The sequence below is a fragment of the Apodemus sylvaticus genome, chromosome 19 (genome assembly GCF_947179515.1).
Source record: "Apodemus sylvaticus chromosome 19, mApoSyl1.1, whole genome shotgun sequence".
NCBI classification, from domain to species: domain Eukaryota; kingdom Metazoa; phylum Chordata; class Mammalia; order Rodentia; family Muridae; genus Apodemus; species Apodemus sylvaticus.
In genome coordinates this window covers 52,124,800-52,143,582 of record NC_067490.1, presented here as the reverse complement: position 1 = coordinate 52,143,582, position 18,783 = coordinate 52,124,800, and the positions used below count along the sequence as shown (strand labels likewise).

Sequence of the window (18,783 nt, the reverse complement as noted above, 5' to 3'; positions counted from 1 at the left end):
AAAAGTGAGATGGACAATAAAGGCAAAAGATCTTCATTTTTGGTGGCCTCCTTCCGCATGTTTCTTCTGGATTCAGTATGTTCCCTGGCCCTAGTGGTGTCTGTAGTGTATTCTCACTTCCCTTTCTGAGAATAGTGTTAGGTCTTTTGTGTGTAAAGCAGCACTGACTGGTATTAAGTCTTTAATTGACTAAAGTAGAACTTCAATATATACTATTTTGAGAGAAAAATGTAAAGTTTGCCAATATAAGGAGTATGTATGGTGTATATCCATTTATTTCCAAGCTTCCACTTTCCCATTCCATGTTCATTTTCCTGTTCAGTAGACAATGTCCACAAAACACTTGATATTACTTGCCTCATTTTAAAAAATTATAAAACTAAAGGAAACATATAACATAATGTTCATATGTACATGGTGTCCTATTTCATCTTCATAATAAGATTGTGAATCTGGCAAGTATATTTGAAAATATAAGCTGAAAGTGGAAGAGATTAAGCAGCTACATATTCATATTCCATCCATAAGATGGAAGTAGTGATAATTACATCTGATCAAGTGCATCTCTTCTGAATTTCTTTATAAGTCACTTAAAATAATCAGTTGTTCAAGTTGGTCATATTAATTGCAAAAGAAGCAGTGTCATATTTAGCCTAAAAGTTTGCATAAAATACTTTCTAGTTAACTTGCCAGAGAGACCCCCTCAGAGGACCACAAAAAGACAGGAATTGATGCAAAAGCAAGAGGATTTTTGTTCAATCCAGCATGCTGGGGTCGCCCTGCACATAGGGAGAGAACGACTACATTTCTGAAGGAAATCATGGTAGATGGACCTGCAGATATGTTAGATGCAATAGGTTACACTGTACAGCTCCTAAGCCCCAAGGCAGTCTCTAAATTACAAAGGATGATGGTAGATAACATGGCCATCTGTAATCCAAACAAAATACCAATTTATTTTCTGGTTAAGAAACAAAACTGTCATCTACCACTGGCATATTCCAAATCAAACTGTTCAAAATAACTTTCTTTTAAACATCCTTATGTATTTAACTAGAAAACAGCTATGGACATCATATAGAAATGTCACAAAGATCTGCTCTGAAAATCAGTGTAATTCAGGAAAAGCATAAGTCATACTCTGACACTAACAATGAGTTAAAAGACCTGTGACTCAGTAGGACCTGGTATATGTGGGTGTGTCCAGATTTGTGTGCTTGTTGGTTCAAAACCAGGTACTTGGAGTAAAAGGTGTATTAATCAGCCAGTTGCAAGTAAAATACAAGGAAGAAATGAGAACAGGACTTTGGTGAAGGGACTTAGGAAAAATAGGGTATAAGGCTCTAATCAAGATGACTATGCTTGGAACAGAAATTTATAGCAGATTGGTAAATATAAGCAGAAAACTAATTGTGTGAATTAAACTTAGATGTACACATAAGCTCCATTCCACTGACTGAGAACTCATAAAGTTAAGTTCTTATTCCTTGACATTGTCTGATTTGCTTTCTAATCAGGAGGGTAAAGATGATGTTTTCTTTTGGGACAGAGTTTGTGCAGCTTAGCTATCAAACTCCCCAAACTTGGAGTTTGGGGAGCAATGCTAGATATAGTGGATTTAGAAGTAGTTAATATATTTCTTAAATAGGCTGGAATCACCTTGATAGCACATTTACTTTGTGCCTCTTTTCAAAGGGAGGAGAGGCCCTTGGTCCTGAGAAGGCTAGATGCCCCAGTATAGGGGAATAGCAGGACAGGGAAAGGGAGTGGGTGGATTGGAGAGCAGGAGGGGGGGAATGGGTTAGGGGATTTTCAGAGAGGGGGGACTAGGAAAGCAGGCATTTGAAAGGTAAATAAAGAATATATCTAATAAAATAAAACAACTTTTCATCTGAGCTCTTCTTGAATTTCTTTCTTCAGAGACTTGACATTCCTATCTATGATACAGCTTTTTTAACTTGCTTGGTTAGAGTGACACCAAGGTATTTTATATTACTTGTGATGATCAGTTGTTTCGTTAATTCCCTTCTCAGTCTGTTTATCCTTTAAGTAGAGGAAGGCCACTGATTTGTTTGAGTGAACTGAATGTCCAGCCACTTTACTGAAGTTTTTTAAATCAGCTGTAGGACTTCTCTGTTGGAAATTTGGGATCACTTAAGTATATGATCATATCATCTGCAAATAGTGATCGTTCAACTTCTTCCTTTCCAATTTGGATCCCTTTGACTTCCTTTTGTTGTCTAATTGTTCTAGCTAGAGTTTCAAATACTACATTGAATAGATAGGGTGAGAGTGGGCAGCCTTGCCTTATCCCTCATTTTAGTGGGATTGCTTCAAGTTTCTCTACATTTAATTTGATGTTGGTTACTGGATAGCTGTATATTGCTTTTAATATGTTGGAGTATGGGCCTTGAATTCCTGATATTTCCAAGGCTTTTATCATGAAGGGGTGTTTAATTTTGTCAAATTATTTTTCAGCATCTAATGATATGATCATGTGATTTTTTTCTTTGAGTTTGCTTATATAGTTGATTACATTGATGGATTTCCATATATTGAACTATTCCTGCATCCCTGGGATGAAGCCTACTTAATCATGATGAATGATTGAGTTGAGGTGTTCTTGGATTTAGTTTGTGAGAATTTTATTGATTATTTTTGCATCAATCTTCATGACAAAAATTTGTCTGAAAGTCGCTTTCATTGTTGAATGTGTGGTTGAGATATCAGTATAACTGTGGCTTTACAGAATGAATAGGGTAACGTTCCTTCTATTTCTATTTTGTAGAATAGTTTGAAGAGTATTGGTATTAAGTCTTCTTTGAAGGTCTGATAGAATTCTGCACTAAACCTGTTTAGTCCAGTGTTTTGTTTTGCTTGGGAGACTTTCAATGATTGCTTCTATTTCTTAGGAGTTATGGGACTGTTTAGATAGTTTATCTGATCTTGATTTAACTTTTTTTTTACTTCTTTTTTTTAATATTTTTATTTTCTATATTCTTTGTTTACATTCCAAATGATTTCCCCTTTCCCGGATCCCCCCTCCTCATATGTCCCATAAACCTTTTTCTCTCCATCCATTCTCCAATCACCTCCCTCCTTTTTTTCTCTGTCCTTATATTCCCCTCCAATGCTAGATCAATCCTTTTCAGGATCAGGACCTTCTCCATTTCATCCAGATTTTTCACGTTTGTTGAATATAGGCTTTTGTAGTAGGATCTGATGATTTTTTGATTTTCCTCAGTTTCTGTTGTGATGTTTGCCTTTTCATTTCTGATTTTATTAGTTTGGATGGTGTCTCTGTGCCCTCTCGTTAGTCTAGCTAAGGGGTTATCTAACATGTTGATTTTCCAAAAGAACAAAATTCCTAGCTATGTTGATTCTTTGTAGAGTTATTTTCTTTCTACTTGGTTGATTTCAGCTCTGAGTTTGACTATTTCCTGCTGTCTACTCCTCTTGGGTGTATTTGCTTCTTTTTCTTATAGAGCTTACAGATATGCTGCTAAGCTGCTAGTGTATCTCTCTCCAGTTTCGTTATGGAGGCAAAGTTGTGTGCTTTGCTCTTGGGACTGCTTTCATTGTGTCCCATAGGTTTGTGTATGTTGTGCCTTCATTTTCATTAAACTATAAAAGATCTTTAATTTCTTTCTTTATTTCTTTCCTGACAAAGTTTGCATTGAGTAGAGAGTTGTTAACTTCCATGTGTATGTTGGTTTTCTGTTGCTTTTGTTGTTAATGAAGATCAGTCCTAGTCTGGGATGATCTGATAGGATGAAAGGTATTATTTCAATCTTCTTGTGTCTGTTGAGACTTCTTTTGGGACTGATTAAATGGTTAGTTTTGGAGGCAGTACCATGAGATACTGAGAAGAAGATATATATATATATATATATATATATATATATATATATATATATATATATATGTATATATATATATATATATATATATATATAGTTTTAGGATGAAATATACTATAAGTGTCTGTTAAGTCCATTTGGTTCATAACTTCTATTAGTTTCACTGGGTTTCTGTTTTGTTTCCATTTCCATGATCTGCTTATTGATGAGAGTGGAAGTCTCCCACCATTATTGTGTGGTATGCAATATGTGCTTTGAGCTTTAATAAAGTTTCTTTTATGAATATGGGTACCCTTGCATTTGGAGCATAGATGTTCAGATTTGAGACTTCTTCTTGGTAGACTTTTTTCCTTCGAAGAGTATAAAGTGTCCATCTTCAACGTTTTTGATAACTTTGCTTGAAAATCGATTTTATTCAATATATGAATAGCAATTCCAGCTTGTTTCTTTGGACCATTTGTTGGAAAATAGTTTTCCAGACATTTTTTTTCTGAAGTAGTCTGTCTTTGTCACTGAGGTACAGTTTTTTTTTATGCAGCAAAGGCTGGGTCCTGTTTATGTATCCAGTCTGTTAGTCCATGTCTTTTTAATGGGGACTTGAGTCCATTGATGTTTATAGATATTAAAGACCAGTGATCATTGCTTCCTGTTATTTTAATTGTCAGAGATGGAATTATGTTTGGGTGGCTATTTTCTGTTTGGTTTGTTGAAAGAACATTAATCGGCTTCTTTTTCTTGGGTATAGTTTCGTCCTTGTGTTGGAGTTTTCGATATCCTTTGTATTGTAAGACTCAAGGAAGTCTTAACTTATTGGAGATACCCCCTGAGTGGACCATGCAGATGGGAATTGATGCAAAAAGAAGGAGGATTTTTATTTATTATCCTGCATGCTGGGCCACCCTGCACATGGAGACAGAACAGCCGGCACTCTGGGCTGTGCAGTCTTTAATTCAGTTCTCAGGGCAGCTAGGCACAGTGTGATTAGCAGAACAGCGTTATCTTTAAACTAGTTGGTTGTTAGGGGATGAGGTAGGTGGTCAAAGGACTCTGGGCCTTTCCTAGCAGCAGGGACCTCCCTGTGGTATGAGTAATGTAATTTAGCCTCTCTCTTCTGGGAGGGAGAACAGTTGCCTTTCTGGGAGGGGCAAGTTTTCCATGACCTTTCCAAAGTTCCTGAGTTAACCCTTTCACTAGTAGTCTGTAAGTATCTTTAAATGTTAGACTTCACGATGACTCATGTAAGCCTTGTTTCTAAACCAATAATACTATCTCCATCATTAACAGTAATAAAATACTCAAAAGATGTTCAGAATTAATCATTCCTTACATGTTTATATAGAAATCAGTACAATTTGATGAACTTGGTAAGTTTTAATTTCACAAATTTGTCTTGATTTATATGAAATTTCTGGAGAAGATTAATGTGGATCATGTTAACATTCTGTCTAAACCCCACCCCACAATTTCCTGCCAACAGCCAAATAGGCCTGACCCATTATAAAAGGTGGTGTTGCTTGCCCCCTCCTCTATCTCTTGTCTCAAGTCTCTTGCTTTCACACCTCTCCAGCTTGCTCCTCTCCTCCCCATTCTCTTCCTCCCTCTCTCCATGTGGTTATGGGCATGGCCTTCCCAGCCTCTACTTCTCTACTCTTTCCCTGTCCCTGCCTTTCTCTGCCTCTACTGCTCTCTTAACTCCCCTCACATGCCTGGAATAAACTTTATTCTCTACTATACCTTTGTGTGGCTGGTCCCTCAGGGGAAGAGATACCTTGACATGGGTCCACTGAGACATCCCCTTCCCCCATACCTTACCACACCCCCATAGAACATATTGTACGTCGCATCTTTTCACAAACACATCAGATCATACCAATGTGATTACATTTTACAGAGATTAAATGATAGAAAATGCAATTTGTAAGTGACCACAAGTAAAAGCATAGTAATCATCATTGAAATTCTAAAATGGTCAGTTTCCAGTCTCCTATACTCATTTATAATGTCCTAGAAGAGCTGAACAATTTCAAACACATACACCTGCAGAGATACACAGATATACATAAACATAGAAATAGAAACACATACACAGACACATATGTGAGTTCACCAGTGTAGTGATATCTTTTAATCATATCTCTCATGCTTTTTTATTGTTTGTTTGCTTCTTTTTGTTTTGTTTTTTGTTTGTTTGGGGATTTTTGGTACCACTTTATATCTAAATGGAGAAGGGTTCTGAGGAAGGGGCATGTGAGAGTCCTAAAATAAACCACTCAAAATCAAATCATGAGTCCAAGTTGTTGGCCTATGTTCTGCTAGAGATACTTTTCTTGCCTGTTTTCTCAGTGTTCTGCTTTCTTTTTCTCTGATCTGTTTTTTCTAGAGAGCTCCTTCTCTTAAAATCTCTCTTTTTATTCTGCTTGTGACAGTTCTCCAAGTGATTCTCTCTTGCTAGTCAAAAAACTCTCCTGATAGCTCATCTCCTGCTCCTGCAGGTCAAAGGCTTAGGCTTTTACATACTAGTCCCGCGTTTTACTTCAGGTTTCCATTTGATTATCCTAAAAATCAGCATCTAGTGACCCCAGGCCATCAATTCGTTGGAAACTGCACGCACACATTTTCTTTTAACATTTCAAAAGAACTCAGAGATCTACTGGCCTCTGTTAAGCACCATTATTAAGCTAAACTAGCTGGGTGGGACCCTGTCCTGAAATTACCATTTCTACCAAACCTGGGCCTAATTTTGTGTCCCAGGCTGACCTTGAATTCAGGAATTTGCCTGCCTTTGTATTTGCCTGCCTTTGAATCTTTCTGAGCAGTTGCCTTTGTTCCTTTAGGTTCCTGAAGCTTCTCATATAATTCGTATTTTGTCCTTATGTTTTGCATTGTTGAGAATTATATATTTTCAAACTCATGATTTTATGAGTTCTTTTCTACAACCTTAAGTGCTGTCCCAGCATTTACCATTTTGCTAAGATATTAGCCATACCTGTTTTCTGAAATATAACAGTTATTTATGTTAAGTGTGAGGACATTCCTTAAAGGAGGAATGGAAAATATGCACATTATTGTACAAATAAGCATTATGCCTGGGACACCTCTCTTGTAGGCCCACATCACTTGGCCCTCTTCCAGGAGACAGAACCAAGTCTTTCGATAATAATTAAATGGCAAAATAGGTAATGAGATACCTAAAAAACTTATTAAAAGATTAAACTACCCTAACATTTGTGTAGTGGCAACTAGAAGACATTCATACTTCTTAAAATTAGAATCTTACATTTTCTATGAGAATAAAAATAATTAATGTAATGCTTTTATAAGAATAATAGAAATGTGTGGAGCTATAGATGTGGCTCAGTGGCTAAGAGCATTGGCTCATCTTTTGGAGGATGTAGATTTGATTCTGAGCACAAATATATGTGTATATATGTGTGTATATATGTGTATATATATATTTCAGCTACCAGTATGTAATTGAAGTCCTAGATCTGATGTCCACTTTTGGCACCACAAATACTGCTCATATGTGTACATTATGCAGTCAAGTAAAACACACATACATATAAAACCAAATTCATTAATTACAAATATTTTTAAAGAATAAAATAAGTGTTAATGTTTTCTTTAAACAGGAAGGATGATGAATAGTTACACAAAAAGTGTACAGGAGTGGGTGGGAGGACAGGGGAAGAGAAGGGGATTTACGGGACTTTCAGGGAGTCGGGGGCTAGAAAAGGGGAAATCATTTGAAATGTAAATAAATTATATCGAATAAAAAAAACTGACAATATAAAAAAAAACAAGTGGTCAACAATGAAAGATATTAGATGACAAGCAGAAATTATTAACATTAATTAAAATGTTGAGAAAATGCTCAGAGAAGGGAAAACTGGCCTAGGAAAGTTTTATAGGTATTTTAAATGAAGGAGCATTTCAGAACATATTCATTTTGCCAAGTAGGGGTTAATATTTAAGATCTCTATTTCAAACATAAGCACTACTCATGCATTGAAGTATGTGTAATACACAGAATAAAAGTATTTCTCAAGATTGACAGGTTTTCAATTGGACTAAGTATAGATTGATATATTTACTACATAAAATATAAAATGCAAATATAGACACATCTATTTAATATTCCAAAATATAGGTTTCTTCTTTTAGATTTAAATGGCTTATGTGACATAATTAATGTTCAACTTAATATGTATTACTTTTAATATTTTAATGGAGAATAATATAGTTTTGCTCTTTGAATGATAGTAAAATAATTATTCTCCCTTTGCTTTCAGAAAAATACTAATCTTTAAGCTTATTTACAACTAATTCATCAACGTGTAAACATTTTAGGAAATTAAAATAAGATAAATATAAAAATATGTTGCTAATGTTTCCATAACTGAAACAAAGGAAAATCCAAGCAATTTTATGCCTAATATAGATCAAATTATCATTTTGTATATGTTCTAATTTTATTGGTTGACTTTGGCCTCATGAAGAATGTATGTGTTATAAACAGGAGTAGTCTTTACTCTTTTTAAATTATAAACATTTTATTATTTATATGTGAGTGTTTTGCCTGTATGCATGTATGTACACCACATGAGCACAGTATTATCAGATGTCAGAAAAATTTAAGCTGCCCTGTTAGTGCTAGAGATAAAATCTAGGTTCTCTAGGACAGCAGCCAATGCTCTTACCCACTGAGAAGTCATTCCAGGCACCAACTTATTTATTTTCCTTGATTTCTATGTGTACAAGTGGTTTCTTTCCATGTATTTATACGTAACATGTGTGTGAGAGATATATGGAAGACATCGTAAGACAACTTCAAAAGCCCTTGGAAATAATTAAAGGATATTATGAGACACCACAAGTGCTGGAAATCAAACCCAGGTCCTCTGTAAAAGCAAAGTTTTCTAAAATACTAAGACATCATCTTTCCAGTTCCTCTTTATTCTTTAAGGAAATTACTTAAGAAGCCTTCAGATACTAAATCTATACTTATAATTATGAAAACTCAGTACAGTCCAATTGTAGGATTTTGGTTTTATGTTTTCTGTCAGAGTCACTAAATCAAAATTGATGTCAGTTTTATTTTATACAAATGTCTTTCCTCCTACCTGTGAACTCTAATCTTTGTTTTATTCAGGTTTAGGTGGCAAAAAAAAAATTAGAAACAAAATGATGAAAGTGGAAAGAAACTTTTGTGTTTTTGCTTGCCTCATGATCTTTATTTGAGTGGTAAATGGGCATGGACTCTCCATTGGATTCATGACTTCATAAAAATCTCAGCATAATCTTACATACTCTTTTTCCCCTACTTTTAATGCCGTGAGTTTCTATTTCTTCTAGAAAATAGAACTCTAAAGTTTTGACTCCTTACGTCCACATGGTCACACATGGTCAGCATTTTCTTGGCGTTCCTATGTAGGGTGGGGTTACATAAACTGGGGAGGTTTGCAGGTGCATTGAATAAGCAGGTGAGAAGTATGGTAGCTTATATGCTCTTCCAGAACCTCTAAACAAAACTCATTTCATTCCTTTTAAATGAAGTACTGGTAAACCTATATTGAAGATTTGTTATTGCTCATAAATCTATTCAGTTTGAGTGATCCAAGGGTCTGGATTGGCAGTTTTTTATGTAGAATCAACGAACATCTCTGGTGACTGTCTTGTCTCAGTGGAAATACTGCTATTTTTAATTGTGCTTTCTTATCTGTACTAAAATGCCCTGGTCTCTTCAATTATAGACTTATATATTTGGTATTATATTTGTTGTCTGTGATAGACTCACCAAACTGGTACGTTACAACAATATTTCTTATTGACTGACAGGGTCAATCTGAGTCCAGTAGCTGTGGTTTCTAAATTTAATTTTAAGTAATGCCAAAAGAAAATGGTATCCACAGGAGACTTATGTACAGTTCAATAAGAAGACTCTTTATTAAGCTTATTTGTTTTTCTAATATCTATTATTTTCTATAATTCATTAGTTTGAATGTTTAAACTGTAAGACATGTTCAATGTTTATGTTAAATTGTATTATATCCAAAAATGTGATGAATTATTAGAAACATTTTGTATAAATCTTGATTTTTTTTTGTGCATGTATGTGACAATTTCAAAATAGCATGAGAAAACTGAGTGCAGTCTATTGTGTCTAAATGTAGGATTCTGTATAGCCGAAGATTTTATTTTATTATCTTTTAAACTTATCTTACTTTCCTCCAGAAATCAAAAATCTCAACGTATGATAAAATGTGGGCGTTTATGAGCAGCAGGAGACAGTCTGTGCTTGTCAAAAGCAATGAGGAAGGGATCCAACGAGTCCTCACCTCGGATTATGCTTTCTTAATGGAGTCAACAACCATCGAGTTTGTTACCCAGCGGAACTGTAACCTCACGCAGATTGGAGGCCTTATAGACTCCAAAGGCTATGGCGTTGGCACTCCCATGGGTAGGTTCCTTGGCAGCCACTCTGCATTTACTCATTAATCTTAATTGTTATGAGAAGAGTGGAAAGCAGGGACTATATACATTTTCCAGAAAATCTGTTAGCCAGTGCATTTTAGCAACTCCTTTCAATCTATAAGAGCAGGTTTAAAGTTTGGACATGACTAGAAACTGGAAGTGGAAAAGAATATGATCAAAATACATTATATGAAAACTTTAATGAATTGGACATTTGCTTCCAAAGGAACAAGTCAAAAGAAAAAATAGGTTATATCGGATATCTAGCAGATATTTTTACTGTACCTAGATTAAAACATCTCGAACACCTTTATCTAAGAAATATTCAATTCTCAAACTTATCATTGTTAATTTTTTTGCGACATAGTCTCAGTCAGCAACCCTGACTTACCTTAAACTCACTATGTGAAGCATGCTAATTTCAAACTTAAAGGTTATACTTGTGCCTCAGTTTCCCAAATGAATAAATGAGGAGTATTACAAATATAGCTGCAACTCAAAAGTCACCTTGCCTGTCTCTCTTTGTGTTTTATGGATGAATTAAATATTGTGAATTTTGGAGTTTTTTCAGGTTTGAAGCTTACAGTTATCTAGAAAAGAAAGCCATAATTTGTTCTTCCAGAGTGTTTCACTCAAATGAAGTTATTAGTAGTAGAATATTAACAGTGACATATCTAGAATATTTGACACCCAGATTTAACCGTATTTAGCATTTCTCTTTTATATATGTTAAAATTATTTTTAGTCATAATAATAAAGCTAAATAAAAATCATTTATGGTGTCATTGTTTTACAATATTGCAGTTATAATCATTCCTGAGTCTTCATGGAGGATTACTTGAGTCAATCTTCGAAAAGTCTGTAAAATAACACCTCAAAATTAGCATGGAAATAATAATTATAATATAAAAATCTATTTTAGGAAAACTCAACAAGAATGTTATATTGTATATGCCCAAATTTAATAAACACAAATAAATACTTGAGTTGAATGAAATATCATAATCTGATCATGTAACTGAAAAAAAGTGGTTCCTTAAAGATTTTCCTATCTTAATCCATAGAGCCTATCAATAAGTATCTTAAAAAGAAAAAAATTACCTTGCAGATATAATTAAATTCAAGTTATTAAAATTGGAAATTTAACCTGGTTTATGATGTGGGTCTATATGTAATCACAAGGCAGTTAGAAAGGCAGACAGGAGCTGGAATTATATTTGAAACAAAAAATAGAAGATAGGTAAGGGGTTCAGAAAAGAAAATAGGAACAGAAAGGAAAGAGAGATAAAAGTATCACCTGCTGGTAGTAAAAATGTTCTCAGGTTCCAAACTGAAAATGACCTTCAGACGTTCTGAAAGTCAAGGAAAGAAATTGATGCCCCCTAGGGATTCGTGACTTCCTATTTTATACCTCAGTTACAAGTATGGTTTCATGGGTTATTTGTTCTTTTTCAGTTATTAGTAAACACTATGACACATAATTATACTTGAATAAAATAAGTTTTCAGGCAGAATCAGATCCATAGTTCTCAAATAGTTATTTGGTTCTTTACCATAATCACATTGAAGAGTACTATTATTAGATAGTTTAAAATCTTATTTATGCATAAGCTAACAGTAGAAAATGTAAAGGAATATAGTTATAAAAAAGTTATTCTTTCTTTTGTCTTAAAGAATTAGAGATAAATCTACAGAACAGAATATAATACAGGATTAGGTTATGGAAAATTTAGAGCTCCTCCAGGAATCCCCTAGGAGTCTGACTTATATCTTTAGCAGCTCTAATCTTCAATAACAGCATTGTATTCTTTGGTAATCAGAGAAAGAGCTTTCATTTTTACTTCCATTTAGTTATTTTCTCCTCTTTCCTCTTTTGTTACTTAGATTTTAGACATTACCATGGAGTCACATGTACCCGGGGAAGTAAATTAGCAAATAAAATAGTATAACTTTTTTGAAATGGGAAATTGGAAACAGGTCTGGGAAATTAGATTTTGCCTTACCCTGGGTTCATTTTTGCATTTTACAAAGCTGCAATCCCGCCAGGCTCCTCTCTGTGCTTCATGTGAGGCCTCCTACCCCATTCATCACCCTTAGTGTGATGATTACTGCCCAAAGTGGGCTGGGAACGCGCAGAGTGGCTTGGAGAAAAGCTATTTAATTAGGGCAGCTCTGTTTACACAAATACCTTAGTGGGGATCTGAAGGCAAAGCTAAGTAAGCACAAGCTGGTTTAATTAAGTGTGTGGTGGTGTTAAATCCCTTCCACAGTTTCCCTGACAGCAGCAATGTTATTTTAATGTGACATTTACCGGGTGGTAGATGTTGGATGTTGCAGATATTTTTATTAAAATAAGTTAACTGAATTTCCTAGCTCATTCAAGAAAATATTGTAGAAAACCTCTTAGAGAGGTGAAAAATCAATAGGCAAATGACAGCAGTTTTCTTACAGAATATTAGAACATGTGAGCAGCTATAATCTTGCCTCTTAATACACCATAATGCGCTTAAAAAAACAGGAGTATTTGAGCATTTCTGTGTTTTTATTTATTTATTTATTATTTATTTTTTGGTTATTTTCAAGACAGGGTTTCTCTGTATATCCCTGGCTGTCCTGGAACTCACTCTGTAGACCAGGCTGACTTCAAATTGAGAAATCTACCTGCCCCTGCTTCCCAATTGCTGGAATTAAAGGCATATGCCCCCACTACCAGCAGCATTTCTCTTTAATGGAAAATACCCCCCCCCACCAGTACTAGATCCATTAGGTTTCTCTTTTGGGACAATTGAGTGTATATTACACATTGAAGACCAGGCTTGTGAACTGGTATAAATTCAGTACTTCATAAGTTAGAATTATTGTGCTTTGCTTTGTTGAGTTTGCTTTGGAACAAATATTGTAAATGGACTTGCAGGTTCTCATTACTATTATGTTTTACAGTAATGAACTAGTGACGTGTTCCTTGCATATGCAACTTGTCTTACCAGTTCCACTGTATGTGTAATGTGAGACCCCAAGATGAGCATTTGAATATCTGTGTTTATGGCTTTGCATGTTGTCCATGATGTCAGAAGACTCTGTGGTCTGGGTGGTTCTCCTTTTGCAAGCATATTTAAATCAATAGTAAATTCTAAATAATTAGTTAAATAGCTTCACAATCAATAGATAGTTTTTGTCAGTACTAAATTAGTAGTGAAATCAGGGGAAACATAGGAGGCCCAACCACACTCTCACCTGAAGAAGTTGATTACTTTCTTCTTCCTAGACTCAGGACAAACCAAGATTTCTGACTTCAAGACAAAAAGAATTTCAAGAATTAGTTTATGTGAAGTAGAGCTGTGGATTAATATGGATATTATAAAATTATTTTTAATTTATATGTAAAATATTTTGGTCATATTCTTCCTGGTATACTACTTTTCTTAGACCCATTCCACCTGGAAACTTCATATTCTTTCTCTCTTAGAAAACAAACAAAAAAGCACACACCACACAAAAGAAAATCAGACTCCCTTTGTGTTGGATATCTATTCTTGTGCCTTTGTGCTCTGTCACTCCATTGTTGAAAATGTATTTTCCCTTTCTCAAGAGCCATCAATTAAAAATAGCTAATTGCTGATAGGTGTGGGGAGGAATTTCTACACACTTTCCTTTCTGTGCACTGGGATTTTGTTTGGGTTTAACATGTGTAGCTATGTACACACTCTGATATATAAAATTAATCATGAGGCATTAAAGAAGGAATGAGGCACTTGGGAGAAAAGTAAGACGTTCAATGCACCAAATGTGTGAACTTCTCAGAGACTGGCAATTTACTGACTTATGAGTCATATAATGGGTGTTGCCCATGCCTATAATCTCAGAACTTAGTAGGCAGAGGCAGAGCAATCTCTAGGAATTCCAGGTTACATAGGTAGTTTTGTATGCCAGGACTGAATGGTGAGATACATTTTCCTTTTAATTTTATTTATTTATTTTATTCTTTAATCCTTTTTTACAGTCTAGACATCATCACCCTCCCAGACTTTCCCCTGACTCCTCCCCATCCCATATCTCTCCCCACACCCGAGCTCCAAGAAGATGTCCCCACCCCACTCCCACCCCACCAAAACTCCCCAATTCTTGAGACCTTAAGTCTCATGAGGGTTAGGTGTATCTTCTCTGACTGAGTCCAGACTTAGCAGTCCTCTGCTGTACATGTGTTGGGGGGTCTCATATCAGCTGATGTATGTTGGTGGTTCAGTGTCTAAGAGATCTTGGGCGTCCACGGCAGTTGAGACTGCTAGTCTTCCTATGGGTCCACCCTCCTCTTGGACAGAGGGAGGGAGGGACCTGGATGGGAAAGACAACAGAGAGGGGAAGAGGGAAGCATAATCAGGTATCGGGCAGGGAAGAGGACTGAAGCTCTGAGGGCCAGCAGAATAAATGGAAACAGGCAACCCTGGGAGATTCTTTCTCAAAAACCAAACAACAAAAATAACAACAGCAATAAACAATCAAACTTTTTTTTAAAAAAAAAAAAGCATTTTATATCTCTGTCGAAAGCTTTGGATCTATCTAGAAGGTGTCAGTGATATCTATCTCGAAAGCTTTGGATCTTTCTAGAAGGTGTCAGTGATATCTATGTCGAAAGCTTTGGATCTTTCTACAAGGTGTCAGTGATATCTATCTCGAAAGCTTTGGATCTTTCTAGAAGGTGTCAGTGATATCTATGTCGAAAGCCTTGGATCTATCTAGAAGGTGTCAATGATAGGAATGACAGCCCAGTGTCCTGGTTTAGAATGCTGTTGCTGTGATGAAACAGCGTGAACGAAAGTAGTTGGGGAGGAGAGGGTATGCAGCTTATGCTTCCACATCTTATCCATATTGAAGGAAGTCAGGGCTGGAACTCAGCTAGGGTGTGAGTCTGTATGCAGGAAGGATGCAGAGGATATGGAGGACTGCTGCACTTACTGGTTGTTCCTCATGTCTTGCTCATCTGCTTTCTTATGGAACCCTAGGAGACCAGTTCAGAGCTAACCCCATCCACAGAGGTTGGGACATCCCATATCAATCATTAATTAAGAAAACATACTACAGGCTTTCCTACAGCTCCATCTTATATAGGCATTTTCCGAGTTGAGGCTATCTCCTCTCTGATGATTCTAGCTTGTATCAAGTTGTCATAAAACGAGCCAGCACACTACCTGAGGTAATAGTCACATAAGGCTGGCTGAATGCCACTTTAACATATCTACATATGAAAGGAATAGTATCGCCATATTGGCAGCTTTACTTTCACAGTAAATGTTGTCAGTGTGCTGGAGTTTTTGATTCTCAGCTGACTCAGACCAAACTCCAGAGTAGGAGCTGCTCCTGTACCATCCCGAAGACTTAGAATTGTTGCTATCTTTTTCTGCCTTAACATCACAGTTGAGGATTTTTAATGCACATACAAGTATTAAATATATGTTGTCATTATCATATTTAATAATTTGTCTATGAATATTATTCTTATAAAATACTTTGCATTATGAATGTAAAATACTTGCATCAGTCATCCTTAAACAAGTTTTAATTTATGATATCTTACAATATCTGTACCCATCTCAGTTTACAGACAACTATGAACTATGTCACTAAGTTTTATGATGGTAATACTCTGCCTTGACATATGAAAAATATATATCCATTTGTTCTGGTTTGCTTTTTAATATTAATTGAGATTTATTGCTTCTTTATTTTTATTATTTAATAAGTAGAAGATGTGTGATTGTTATAAAAGGAGGCACATTGATTTTTTGAGGCAGAAGCCAATGTTTATAAAAATAAAAATTAGTATGAGAAGCATGTTTTCTTCCAGTTCTACTCATCATCCATTTCTAGAATTCCCAATTTATCATATAATAAGTACTGTAATATTCATCATTACAGATGCATGAAATTGCCGGCCTTCAGTTTTTCAGCTTTACTAAAATGAATGAATACATTTGTCTTCATTAGTTTAACATAATGCACAAAAAATTGATGCAAATTATTCATCTTTCTGCAGGTCAACTCTTCCATTAAAATGCATTCTATTTTTCTTTGCATAAAGCAGCATAATTTTAATATTACTAAAGTGATTGGGCAAGCGTAAATTGGAATCTAATATTTTTCAGTAACTAAACTATACAGGAAAGAAGTCAAATTACACCTGTAGATGCGATGTGTTCCTGGTATATTTTTTATGTCTAGATTACATGTCACTGAAAATAGATGAGAACTCAGTAAGCTTTACTGCTCCACAGACACTGACAGACTCAGCATGCTGGAACCTAAGAAGCTTCCAGAGCAGATTTGATGAATTAAGAGCAACAGTGTGAGCAGCCTGCATTAATATTGTAATATGATGACCAATTTTACCCAAACTCTGTAGAAACTAGATGTATTTTCATGGAAACAGAGAAAATTTGTATAGATTTTATGTACAAAGAGCAGATTATTTGATTCATTTAGTGTTCTATGCAGATTACTCCAAGAACACGAATCCAAATTCAATTTCAAATTACATAGCCACAGTGACTATGACAAGCCATCATCCCAGGGTTGTTATGATTAACTATGTTAGGGTATTTACTATCCTAATGTGATAGGCTCATTCTTAACATGCTGCATGGTAAATACGGCCATCATAATAAAAGTTACTCATATTTTAATGTCACCTATGTGTCCCAGGTGCACTAGAAAGTTATTTTCTTTTTGGATACAACTTATCAACCTTATACAAGCATCCTTTTGTGATGTTAGATAATTCAATATATAAGTATTATTCAAGTATTTCTACAAGTAGACAACATTACATTATTTCATATGCAGGTTATATAGACTTAATTGCTTGATAGATACAGATAATTTAACTACAATTTCTATCCAAAACATTCTACTGATTGATATGGGATATAGGCATTTAACTTTGAAATATATTATACATTTCCTATTGTCATATCATATAACCTTTTTATCTCCTTTAACAATGTATTAAATACACATACACACACACACACACACACACCACACAAAAGCACTTTAGGTGGGTGAACAGCCAAGTTGATTGGAAGATACAGAGTTGCTATATACACTCTACCCAAAATATGCATAGCTTTCTTTATAATTATATACTCATTAATCAGATGATTAATGTACTTGTTACTTGATGGACCTATATTGACATATCATCACTGACCAATCAACAGGTTCTCCAGGGCAGAAGCCAGGATGAAAAGGAAAAAGGCAACTAGATAACACTCTCGTATGACCCCAGCCAGTTCTGAGGCTGAGGCGTGTTTATTTTTTTTGAGTCTGCTATTATACCATTTTAATTCCATGCAGACAATAAGGTCAGTTCTAGGTGAAGATACAAGCAAGACAATAGACACAAAGAGGATCACCATGACCTCAGGGATCAGAAGATTCCCCACTACTGAGGGACTATGATGTGGTCCTAAAGTTAGTATCTTCTCCCTGGAAAGGATAGAACAAAAAGAAAATGTTAGAGCTGCTCAAAAATTATTATGCTTATATTGAACAAGTACATGCATTGCCATAGAAATTAGAGTCTCCATTCAGAAAACTGAATGTGGCCACAAAGCTGTCACTTAAATATAAAACTTGATTCTAGATTTAGACAATTTTAATTTGGCTAGGAAGGCTTTAATTATCAAGGCACAGAGTGAGAAAAACTCAAGTTATTAAAAGAAGCACAGGAATTTATAAACACATTTATCACCATAGTGTTAAATTGAATTGATGAGAACTGGAGAAGATTCAGTATTGAATCTTTTGCTGCCTGACAACCTGAGCTAGATCTTCATAACCCACAGGCTGAAGGAGAAACAAAATCCTTTGATCTCTGTATACATGCTGTGGTATTCTCTTGTCTGTACATGAAAATGTATGTATTCATACAAAGAAAATAAATATTTTTTAGAAAAGAAATAAATAATTGTATAGTTGCTTACTGCACCCCCTCTAGTACTCCTAGAGTCTAGTTATGTTAAGACTTAAAGGAATTCATGCTTTTTTTAAGCAGTTTATAGACTAAAATTTCTCAGAACAGAGGAATGATTAGAGGCAATTGAGCTCTTTGAGAGAAGTATTTAGAATTCTTTATGCTAAAAATCATGGCGTAGTCACTAACTCACATATATATGCAAACTATTAGAGTCCATTTGAATAAACGAAATTAGCATTAATATATGAAATTATATATTCATACATTAACATTAATTCATGAAAATATCCTCTGTAACCCAGAAAAAGGAAGTTGTATCTGAATATTATCTAAATTTGGACCATGGCCAGCAAAGAATATAATGATACCTAGAGAAATATAAATATAGAGGAAACTGAAGTCCTTTGGGAGTATAAATTGCTTATCATGAAATGATGAAAGAACCAATATGCCTTAGACATTTAACCAAATGTCAAA

The 18,783-nt window shown here is 35.0% G+C and overlaps 1 protein-coding gene across 2 annotated transcripts in view; it reads left to right on the top strand.

The window, feature by feature from the left end:
- Grik2 (glutamate ionotropic receptor kainate type subunit 2) overlaps positions 1 to 18,783 on the top strand; it is a 706,521-nt gene that overhangs the window by 667,599 nt on the left and 20,139 nt on the right. For both annotated transcript variants that reach the window (XM_052163476.1, XM_052163477.1), the window contains exon 14: positions 10,095 to 10,320. In XM_052163476.1, coding sequence (XP_052019436.1) covers positions 10,095 to 10,320 — 226 coding nt within the window. The remainder of the gene's footprint in view (positions 1 to 10,094; positions 10,321 to 18,783) is intronic.